At 40.2% G+C, this 12,511-nt stretch overlaps 1 protein-coding gene across 1 annotated transcript; it reads left to right on the forward strand.

Annotated features, from left to right (window-relative positions):
- Positions 1 to 7,586: 7,586 nt before the first annotated feature.
- On the forward strand, positions 7,587 to 9,340 carry LOC104438941 (UDP-glycosyltransferase 73C3). The gene has a single exon (XM_010052088.3). It carries the CDS (start codon positions 7,732 to 7,734, stop codon positions 9,226 to 9,228), a length of 1,497 nt encoding a protein of 498 aa, XP_010050390.2. The 5' UTR covers positions 7,587 to 7,731; the 3' UTR covers positions 9,229 to 9,340.
- The last annotated feature ends 3,171 nt before the right edge of the window (positions 9,341 to 12,511 follow it).

The following is a 12,511-nucleotide window of genomic DNA, read 5'->3' on the forward strand; positions in this document are numbered from 1 at the left end:
CAATTATTTTATATTTACGGATGATTCCATAAGATCAATTGCAACTACACATATTCTTAAAACATTAAAAATATATATGACAAGTTCATAGTTAGACCGGTTGATGAATTATTGAGTGGATATTAATAATAATGTTGAGACCGATGTGTTCTTAACTTCACCATTAATTGAATACTTAAGGGATTGATGAGTTGTAAGTCATTGAATATTGTGATGCCTGAGTTAGAACACGTGTTTGTATCATATAAGTTCATTAAACGTGATGCATGTACATAGAAGCTTTTAGCATGGTCAATGTATAATTGTTTATGATTTGGTCTTGTGTAAATAATCCTTAGACCTTAGGTACAGTGTTAACTTGTGTGTCGAACAACTATGGTTCAAGGGTGCACATAATGTCGGGTCGTTGATCCATCTTTATACCTTATGATCATAGTTTGTTCATATATTAAGTTTGATGTATACGCAATATGGAATCTAACTCCTTGTTACATGCAAGGTATAATAATGTTCCATGCGATCTAATTATGACAATACATTGAAATTCTCGGTTAGGTTGTAATCAATAATAAATTGTCTATGTCTCGAATAAAATGCATGTCAATTAGAATTATGCATATGATCAGATTGATGACTTGACAAATATTCCATGGTCTTTGTTCGATCGAGACATAGTAAGACAGATGGATTGAATTACACTGTAACTAAAGCCGATAGGTTTATTATGTTCTTAAAACATTCACATTATCTGGGTAGCCATGATATATTGTTAGATGTCAATAATGACTTGTAGAACCAAAGATTAATCGAGACAATTAATTCTTTTGGGAGTACTAATGTGTATATACAAGTTTTACTACCAGCTTAGTGATGAACCTAAGGATGTCACACACCGTAAACAATTAAGATAATGTGGAACAAGAAAAAATTAATGTTGCAAATGTGTTTACAATTACTGCAATCGAATTAAGTTGATCTGAAATTAAATTAAATGAGATTTAATTTAATTTGTATTATAATCATGAGCCTACATGTGTAGGATATATGTTAATGTACCCCAAATGCACACACAAAAATTACATCCTTTTTATTTTTTTATTTATATAATTAAAAAAAGGATTGATTAATTATTTATGTATTCACTTATTTAATTAATTAAAATATGCACACAGTGCAATGCACATCACATGTGCGTATTTTTAATTATAAAAAAAAAAAGGAAGTGCATGGCATACCATCATGCATGAACCATCGTGCATGAACAATCAGCAACAATTGCTGATCGTCTCGTTGCTGATTGTGGGATGGTTTCCTACACGTAGCAACAGTACTGATTGTCACGATCAGTAACTGTTGCTGATTGTAAGGCATTTTTAGATGCCGCATAAAACGCGGGCATAAGCAATGGTTGCTAAGTGTGTGTGTTTTTTGTGTGTTGGTGTACACGAGAGAGAAAAAGAATTCTCTCTCATTCGGGCCGTGGCTAAAACATCAAGGATATAGAGAATTATCTCCATAAGATTGCTAGCACAATCATAGTGGTAATTATCCGCAAGTTTTCTCTTCCATTCAACATCCATCGGTGATGTGTCTGAACTAGAGGTCCAACGTTTATGGGGCTCGAACTAAAGAATATTCGAACCAATTTATTTAAAGAACTTCAAGAGGTAAACTCCCTTTTATATTCATATTTTTTTATTAAAACGCATGAACAATACCTCTGGAGATACATGTATAGAAATATTTCATCTTTGATTATGCTATCTTTATGTTAATTTTGCGTATACATGATTCACGAACCCCCTACGTGAGGGGGCCATCTCATTGAGCCAATGATACAGAGAGCAATAGAAAAGAATGATTTGCGCTTGATTATCGATTTTCGCTTCTGCATCAAGAATAATAGATTCCAAAATATGTGTGTTAATCTTTCTACTCAATTATCAATTATATGGGGTTTTTGTTCTAATTATAGAGATCATGAGATTGCGCATTTAGCATCTATCATTAGCATCTTCACCAAGCATATTTCAAACGTCTGGCGCACTTCAGGCGAATGTCCGAACGCGTACAGAGTCATTTATGACCACAAGTTTTCAATCTTTTTCGCTTGCAGCAAGTTTTGGAGAGCCACGAAAAGCAATTGAGTGAGTGAGAAACTCCCCCACTATGTTAAAAGATTCTTGTTGGACTTATTCAGATATTGCCAAGGTCGGGAAACGCTTGTGGGTGAGTGTGACTCCATCGATTATAATCTCTTCGCCTTGGTTATAGTGGAACATCTCAGCGAACTTTTCCTATGGAGTTGGCGCGCCTAATCAAACCATATAAATCCTTCAAGTCAAGTTTATCTCTGCGTTTATTTTTCTCCTGGGTCGTTCGGTTTTTTCTCGGTTGTTGTCCTATTTGTATGACGCATAAAAATATTATTGAAAACTCAAGGGCTGGAGTTCTTTTTCGAATTTGCTTTTAACACAAAGGAGACTGTGACTACTCCAAATATGAATCCTTACGATTGATATTGTTGATTGGAGCTAGAGAGATTTCTAATTCAGGAATCGGAAGTCATTCATTCAAATGCCATAAATGGTATTTCGAATTTGATCCGAACCTCATGGATTCGTCTAGGGTAGTCTATAGGTCTCTAGATGGTTGGGCATCCATCCCCGCAATGATTTCATACACATGCAATGATTACATACGCATAAATTCAGGCGGAGGGCCGGAGGGCTCCAGTTGCTGAATTTCTCTTGCCCAGCGTCACAATCAAGCATTCTAGAAGTATGAAGCCATCTTAACAGCACTAGGCAATCACTATTCACTACTAGTAAAAAGTTCTTTCCGCCGCAAATATCATATGCTTTCACATGAGCGTTCACTAATAAAGTAGCAAAAAGAACTCACTAAATTATGACGTGCAAAATAATCACAATATTGCAATTTTCAGTATATTGACTACTCTCAGAAAAAAAAATAGTTTAATTAGTATTTGAAAACTAAACATTCTTTCATCAAGTATAGTTAAGGGCAAAGCCACAAAAAGCCCAAATCTATGTCTATTGTGATATATTTATCATAATTTTTTGATGACATTAAAAATTTCAAATTATGCTGACTATAACACATTTACTCTAAATCATTCTTTATAATATTGAAAATTTCAAATTTGTACCCGTGGTTAAGATTCCGTCAGATGATTTTTTAATCAAAATGAGGTCATTTTTATTTCATTGATCACGTCAACACCATTTATCTTCTGACATTCATTGATGGAACCTTAATAAAGAATAAATGTTTCAACTTTCATTGTCACAAAAAAATAGGATAAATATATCATAGTGAATAAAATTTATTTTTTTTTAATAGTTTTTTTTTCGATTTTTTTTTGTCAGAAACGGAAACATTTTATTAAGTAAGCAAAAAATGAGAGGCCCGGTAAATGCAAAACAGAAACTACCTTGTCATGTGCACCTTCTAGAATCCAATTACAAAATTAAAGCGACCAGCCGGAAAAGACAACGACATGTTATGTCTTTGTATTTATTGAAATATTTAATTACCTTCCCTCGATTTTGATGGAAAGCTAATAATCCAACTTTCCTTCCGCTTGGACTACCCGTCAACTACTGGTCGCTGTATCCAGCGGCCGGCCCTTCCCACATCTTTGTAGCCTCTTTAATGATTACCATCTAGAAACAATCTGTAGCTTCGCCTTAACGAGGACAAAGGGAGGGAATCTCAGGAGACTAAAGTCTCATAAATTAGGGGAAAAAAATTAGATGCACAATAATTTTTTTTCCTTACTTTTTAAAATAACTCGTGTCTGTAATCATTGATTAGAATATGCGAATTTTGCCCAATTAGTGACAATGAAGGTGAGTTGTATAAAAAAGGTGTGTAAGTTGCTTACCACATGAAAAGACATCAATTATAGCCAATCGAGAGATGGTGAGTTTCATCCTGAATCAACAACAAAAAAATTGACTAATTTTCAACAATGTCAATTGCATTATTAACAAAAACGAGGCTTTACGATACTTTCTACCCAATGACCGTGTATCATTTTATTTGGTTAATGAAATTTTGGTTATCTTTGAGTGAGGTAGACATTATCTATGAGTATCTTTGAGCAAGGTAGACATTATCTATGAGTTCAAATAAGTGAACCGTTTTAGAAGATCATAGGATGTTCATCTTATTAGAAAGTGAAAATTTATCAATTATGGTTGCAAATTTGTAAGCTAACAAAATATCTTCTGTTCAACGAGAAAAATAACTGGAACTACCCAAATTCATATGATTTGCTCTAAAGGATGGAAAAATTACCCAATCAGTTTTGAATTTATTGTATATAAATGGTGTTTAGCATAAATACAAAAAGGAATGGCACGGAAAAGGCTTAGCTTCCCTTTTTCAGTTCAGGATGGATTTTTTTACGATCAATGCTAATGATATGAACTTTTCGGGTAAATAATAGGACATTTAATCCTACTATTTTGTCTATTTAGCAAATTATCTTATACAATTAATTAGATGATGAAATAAGTGGAATCCATACTCTTCATGCACTATTTATGATCTTTTCTAGATCACTGGATAATATGTTTTTACAAAAAAAAAAAAGTTATTCCTGATTTCTAGATCTGTCTTTGAATATATAAACCGGAAACTTTTGTTTGTGAGTTCTGCATACCCCGTCATTTAAATAATTAGTTATTCGTTCGCAAAAAGTAAGACTATCCATATCATGGAGGACAAATATGAAATTATATAATTTCAATTACACAATCTGTATAATCAATATCTGTTCATTATTTTGTGCATAAACAAGCTTTCGAGATCAACACAAAATGCCGAAAGGTAAGGCCAGATGTGTCAAGTAAAGTAATGATTGGGGTGAATAGGCGGGAAATAGAGCCTTGATTAAAGAAACCAAGTCCAATTCCCGGTTCACACGGACTTGAAGATTTCACATCACCGCACGTACGTCGCAAATTCAGAATAGTCTTTGAACATCTCAGATAATCTCTTCTCATCCAAGCCCGGACAAAAGGAAGGATCCCCGTAGTTCTAGAACCCTTTCAGCACAGGGATGGAAATTATTGAACGCTAATACTAGATAACGTAAAATCAAACTCCAGATTGACATGTAGTCGATCAATTTGACTGTCTTTACAGAGGTCGGCAGCAAGAAATTTTGCAAAACAATCAAGAAAATTACAATCACTCTCAAGTCTCCCCTTAATTACGTTAATATATATTCTCGTCTTTTGGTCCTCAATTAGGTTTTTTTATTTTTTTTAAAGTAATCATGACATAAACTCTTGATAGCAGGGTGGGTGCTGTTTATGAAAGATTTTCTCACCGACAATGTTTTCTCTTCAAGATTGCACAGTTGGACGTCCGGGCCCTCTTAGCCGGGCGCCTGATCCATGTCGGGTTTATATCGCTAACATCTCGAGGGCATACGGTTTTGAGGTGTCAAATGTTCCCTTTTGAATGCATGCATTTCAAATCAGTTATTGTTCGACGAGTTCGATATACACACCAATTTGTATCTCTATATAGTGCGCTTTTGTAAATGGTGGTTAATGCGGTGTCTTTGAGACATTATGGGCCAGATAACCTGGCGAAATATCAACTTTATGAATAGGGTTATTGTACATGTCAATATATATAAGTTGGCTTCTATTTGACATTTTGAGCTTTTTCAGATATAAGGGAATGCATAGTCACTCAAGTCATTTTCTAATTTCAAATGGTTGTATTATTGTCAAGGGAAAATGTCACAAATGGTCCCTATACTATTACCTAATGTGCAATTTGGTCCCTAAACTTTCGATTGGCTCAATTTAGTCCTTAAACTATTGATAAATATTCGATTTTGTCCATGAACTTTCAATCGGCTCAATTTGGTCCCTGAACTATTTGATAAATGTCTGATTTGGTCTCTGAACTTTTGATCGGCTCAATTTGGTCCATAAATTATTGATAAATATTCGATTTAATCCTTAGTTACTTTTTCCTATTTTATTTTTATTTTTAATTTTTTAATAATTTTTTAATAATTTTTGCTTATTCTCTCTTCCCTCCGCCGACCGACTCGGCGAGGCTCGCCCTCGCCGGCATCGAGCGAGGGGCCCTCGCAGATCCGGCGAGGGCCCCTCCCGGCGTCGGGCGAGGGAGCTCCTCGCCGCCCCTCGCCGGCGTCGGGCGAGGGGCTCCCTCGCGAGATCGGCGAGCGAGCCCCTCGCTCGATGCCAAGCCGCGAGGGAGCCCCTCGCTCGGCCGGCTGCGAGGGAGCCCCTCGTCGGCGTCGGGCGAGGGCTCCCTCGCAGATCTGGCGAGCGAGCCCTCGCTCGATGCCAAGCTGCGAGGGAGCCCTCGCTCGACGCCGGGCTGCGAGGGAGCCCCTTGTCGGCGTCGGGCGAGGAGCACCCGGCGTCGGGCGAGGGGCTCCCTCGCCCGACTCCGGAGGGGCTCCCCGCCGGATCGCGAGGAGCCTCTTGCTCGACGCCGGCGAGGGCCGCCCTCGCAGATCCGGCGAGGGGTGCTCCTCACCCGACGCCGACGAGGGGCTCCCTCGCGGCCGGCGTCGGCGAGGGCTCCCTCGCAGCCTCGGCGTCGGGAGAGGGGCTCGCTCTCCCAGTCTGCGAGGAGCCCCCTCACCCGACGCCGGCGAGGGGCTCCCTCGCTCGACGCCGGCGAGGGCCGCCTCGCGGGCCGGCTTCCCTCCGCCGAAGCCGGCGGAGGGAAGAGAGAATAAGCAAAAAAAAATTAAAAAAATGAAAAAATGAAAAAAAATAAAAAAAAAAAGGAAAAAGTAACTAAGGACTAAATCGAATATTTATTAATAATTCATGGATCAAATTGAGTCGATCGAAAGTTTATGGACCAAATCGGACATTTATCAAATAGTTCAGGGATCAAATTGAGCTGATTGAAAGTTCAGGGACCAAATCGGATATTTATCAATAGTTCAAGGACCAAATTGAGCCGATTGAAAGTTCAGGGACCAAATCACACATTAGATAATAGTATAGGGACTATTTGTGACATTTTCCCTATTGTAAACTAGTAAGATCCATTTCAAATGTCGGAGTATTCAAGATCCCTTTTACCAGAAGAAAAAGGAGTACTCGAGAATGGGGCTTCATTTCCTAACCATTTTCAGAAGAATAACCCATCAAGTAATTAATCGGTCAAATTTGGGACATGGAACATATTCACCCATTTATTATTCATTTTTTCACACCATATTTATTTAAGGATATAAAATCTTTATACCTCATACATGCATCAGATAAAACCTCGCCCACAATTATGAAAATAGTAATCTCAACTACCCTTTGATTGAAAGACGTCTGTTAGTTGAATACGAAATATGTTGCACCCGAGGCGTTCGATTTCCAGTCAGCATAGGTCTATCAAGAGGTTGTACAACGCCTTCGATCTATCAACCCCTAGCTACTCCCAGGCATGGAATATTTAAAACCACAAATGGCCGCGGGACGTCACAATTTTTTTTTTCCTTCTAGAAGCTCTATAGTCAAAGCTGATCTATAAATTTTTGGGAACCACAACCACCATGTCTCGCCACCTTCGCTCGAACCTTATCACCACCACCGCCCTTGAGCCCTCCTCCATCAACTCTTCTTCATCTTCCCCATTTCACAACCCCCCACCCCAAAAGAGAGAGAGAGAGAAGAAAAGTAAAGAAAACAAGAGGAAATGGGCTCCGAAGCTCAAGAGCTTCACTTCCTCCTCATCCCTCTCATGTCCCAAAGTCACCTCCTCCCCTTCACCGACATGGCCAAGCGCCTCGCCGAGCACGGCGTTTCCGTCACTGTCGTCATGACTCCCCTCAACGCCCTCCGGTACAAATATGTCTTGGATCATTCCCGAGCATCTGGTCTAGTCGTCCACTTCCTAACTCTTCCTTTCCCATGCAAAGAGGCCGGCCTCCCCGAGGGCTGCGAGAACATCGACTCGCTCCCCTCGTCCGACCTCGTCACCACCTTCTTTGATGCGAGCAACATGCTGCAAGAGCCCATCTCGAAGCACCTCGAAGCCATGGAGGACAAACCCAGTTGCATCATCACTGACATTTGCTTTCCCTGGACGACTGATGTCGCCCTAAAGTTTGGCCTTCCGAGGATCGCGTTCCATACCACTTCTTGCTTCACCCTCTTGTGCTCGCATAGCATCACCCGCTCCAAGGTTATGGAAAGGGTCAAGGGCGATGATGAGCCGTTCGTCGTCCCGGGCCTCCCGGACAAGGTCGAGTTCACCAAGGCCCAGATGCCACAGATGATGAAGGACGGCCCCGACGACTTGGAGAACCTCCTGGTTAAGCTCAAGGCGGCCGAGCTCTCCGCCGACGGCGTGCTGGTGAACTCCTTTGAGGAGCTAGAGAAGAATTACGTGAAAGGTTATCAAAAGGTCGTGAAGAAACTGTGGTGCATTGGGCCCCTGTCGCTCTCTCCAGCGGTTGGCTCGGCTAAGCTCGACAGAGGCAACAACTCCTCCATTGACCCAAACCAGTGCCAAGATTGGCTGGACTCCAAGGACCCGAATTCCGTCCTTTACGTGTGCTTTGGTAGTCTTTGCCACGTGTCGGCCCCACAGCTCGTGGAACTGGCCCTGGGGCTGGAGGCCTCGCGCCGTTGCTTCATGTGGGTCATAAGGAAAGGCGACTCCACACAGGAGCTAGAGAAGTGGCTCTTGGAGTATGGGTTCGAAGATAAGACCGCCGGGAGGGCCCTCATCATCAGGGGGTGGGCCCCTCAGGTGATGATCCTCTCCCACCCGTCCGTCGGCGGGTTCGTGACGCACTGCGGGTGGAACTCGACCCTCGAGGCGGTGAGCGCCGGGGTGCCCATGATAACCTGGCCCATGTTCGCCGAGCAGTTCTACAACGAGAAGCAGATCGCGGAGGTGCTCCGGATCGGGGTGAGCATCGGGGTTCGGAGGCCAGTGGAGTGGGTGGAGGAGGAGAAGGGCGGCGTGATGGTGAGCAGGGAGGCCGTGCAGCGTGCGATCGGGAGGCTGATGGATGAAGGAGAGGAAAGCGCCGAGAGGAGGCGGAGGGCGAAGGAGTTGGGCAAGGCGGCGAGGCGGGCGGTCCAAAAAAATGGGTCATCCTACTTCAACATGACTCTAATGATCCATTACGTTCGACAGGCATCGACTCGTAAGAGATCAGTAATCACGTTAACGAGACATTAATAATCGTATCGTGGAGATGTCCTCCACAATTAGATTTACTTTTAGTTGCTTAGATTTATCCACGCTCCAATTGAGATTAATAGTCTCTATGCTTTTGCTGTTAACCCTTCCACTCTCGATGGTTTAGTACACGGTTTGCGCAATAGCATCACGTCAACCGCGCGCATGCTAAAGTCCACAAAATTTAATAGGTGGCAAGAATTTCGAGCCGGTTGCAATCTTCTCCATTTCAAAGAAACTAGTTCGTGTACCGAAATTTTCTGGACCCACTGCATCGAGGCGGACGAAAATGACATTGATTCATTTGTAATTATTCCAATCCGGTTTATGCAATCACTCGATTCAAGTAAGGGTTGCTTCAATGATAGGCCAGCTACTAGTGGCTGCAAAAGGGAACTTTTGAAACAAAAGCACTAAAGTGATCATGGGAATTGGGCCAATATGTCCTGTTCATCTTCGACATGCCGATGACTTTCAGCTGGCACACGGGAGCATTGTCCTCGCCATGCAACAGACAAATGATAACATGGATCACGGTCCTCTGGGATTAAATATATACTAAACGAAAAATAGTTCACTTTCCAAAATTTTAATCACGCGTGGCACGAGATATTCATCATATTGAAATTTGTGAAGTTTTCTCAATTAATCATTTAATCGCCGCTCTAGGTACAATTGTGAATAAAACCCCAATGAATTAAGCGTCGGACAAGGATATTTTCCGTTGAACGTGGCCCAACACTCGTTCGCGTCTGTGTGGTATCTTGCCACATGGAGGAGCAAGACATTCACGCGTGAGAGAGAGATGGCATGCTGTCTTTAACTGCAGATTGTTATTACTAGGCTCTATCTGAGACCGTACTTCTGCAACTGCCGCCCCATATAAAGAGAGTATATAAAAGTTATGGACGTCAGCGCATTGTAATTTATTCCGAATCTTTTTCATTGAAGTATTTTATTGGGAATGACAACATATACAATGAAAGAATGACAACATATACAATGAAAAAATTACCAAAACAACTCTAAATCGATTGTGATTTTTCTAATTTAATTTTAATTTATTTTTATCAATCAAATCCTAAACTTTTTGCATTTGTGTCGATTCAATTTATCTGATTAATTTTGATCGGCTGGTGCTAATGTGGACATTAACTGACGCAGATATATTATAATTTTTTCCTTTTTATCTTTTTATCTTTTTTCCTTCCTTCTTCTAACTAGCCGTCAGACCGGCCAGAGACTAGGGCTAGTGAGATCGACCTAACCGGCCATGGGGAGGCTTGCCATCACCGGCAATGGCAAGGGTGAGCCTCAGCCACCCCTAGCGAATTTGAGCTCGCCTAGCGCGGCAACGACGAGGGTGAGGGCTAATCTCACCTAGATCTAGTGAGGACAAGCCTCGCCATGGCTGGGCAAGCTCCCAATGCCACGATGGCGAGGACGAGGGCTAGCCTCGCCATGGCTAAGTGAGCTCAACCTCACTCAATGCTATGACACAAGGGCGAGGGCTAGCCTCCCTAGCGATAATGAGCCAACCAACCAAAAGAAGAATGAAATAAAATAAAATAAAATAAAAAGTGAAAGAAAAAAAGGAAAATATCTATAAATAAATAAATAAATATATATATATATATATATATATTAAAAAATGACACGTTAACATTGACTAGACGGCCAACGCTAGTCGATGTCCATGTAAGCACCAGCCTATAAAAATTGACCAGATGGATAATATTGAAACAAATGCAAAATGATTATGATTGAATTAGCAAAAAAAAAAAAAAAAAAAAAGTTTAGAATTGAATTGGAAAATTTTTAATAAATTTAAGAAAACAATTCAAGAGGAAGTGAATCCAATCCCATCAACATATTCAATTGAATTCACCTATATATTAACTATTCCTTACAACAATATGCAAGATAGATAAGTTAAATGCACAGCAAAATCTTGATATATTTCCGTGTATATCGTTAAGGGATTGCAAATCCGATCCTCCCAACTTATTCAATTGTACATAAATTTATTCAAAATATTAAGCTAATGAGATATAAAAACTCATAGCAAAAATCACCGTGTTCATATCCGTGTGGCTGAAAGCTCAAGAACGCTGTGCTCTCCGCGTCAAGCAGCTCTTACTCGAAGGAACGCATGTCTGGCTTCTTTCTTCTTGTTCTTCGAGGGTGGCTCCTAAAGGAGAGCTACTGTAGGGTTATATGCGCTTTGTAGGACCTCTTTTAATACTATACTGTACGGCTACGTAAAAGAAAATGGAAAAAATAAAACATTTTCTTTCTTCTTTTTTTCCCTTTTCTTTTCTTTCATTTGGCCCCAATTGCTTTCTTTTTGTACGCCCATAAAATAATAGGCAACTTTGTCTTGTAGTGCCAGGGTAACCCTTTTCTTTTAAGTATATAAAAAGCTCCATTACTTTGATCTTTGTGCGATCAAACTTGAATATTTATCCAATCATTTGGAATTATATAAACGAGTCAAATTCAAGACATAATTTAATAATTATCCACCTAAACTTGGTGTTTGAGGCCAAGACATAGTGCTCCTCATCCATACTGCACTTCTAATGCCTTGAGGGATACTAACTCTCGACAAACATCAATTGTACTCAAGTAGAGCTTGAGTTTCATTAAAAAAAAAAAAAAGACTTAATCATCATGTTTGCTGAATTTTCTATTGTTGCTATGTTCTTCACAACAATCATACCCTTCCCCAATGACAACATATTGTCCTACATCCAACAACTTGATTTCTTCTACCTAATTTTAAATTTAAAAGTATTTTCTTAATTTGAGAATATTTTTCTCGATTTAAGGAATCAATTTTGCCTTCATTATGTAATCGTGTATCTATTTTTGTACATCAGTTAATACACAAAAGGAAAAACAATTTCAAAGTTTCCTTTTCATTCTTTATGGTCTAAGTTTAGTATTACCAAATGAAAGGCATTTTCCCACATCTTTCACCCACTTTCACTTCACTTATTGTCAACCATATCACTAAACCAACATGTTTCTCCCAAGTAGTTAAGGATCCTCAATGGTGTGATGTCATAGATCAAGAATTTACCTCTCTTCAACAACGACAACACATGGTATTTAGTCCCTTATGATCCTACTATGAACGTAGGGGGTTGTAAATGGGTATTTCAAGTCCAATGAAATTCGGACTACTCTATTGCTCTCTATAAGGCTTGCCTCGTTGCTAAGGGTTTCCATCAATAGTCAGGAGTTGACTTTGTTGAGACCTTTAGTCTCATGGTGAAAC

The sequence above is a fragment of the Eucalyptus grandis genome, chromosome 1 (assembly GCF_016545825.1).
Source record: "Eucalyptus grandis isolate ANBG69807.140 chromosome 1, ASM1654582v1, whole genome shotgun sequence".
Classification (NCBI taxonomy): Eukaryota; Viridiplantae; Streptophyta; class Magnoliopsida; order Myrtales; family Myrtaceae; genus Eucalyptus; species Eucalyptus grandis.

Coding starts and splice junctions, on each gene's coding strand:
- LOC104438941 (XM_010052088.3), top strand. CDS start 7,732: ATGGGCTCCGAAGCTCAAGAGCTTCACTTCCTCCTCATCCCTCTCATG.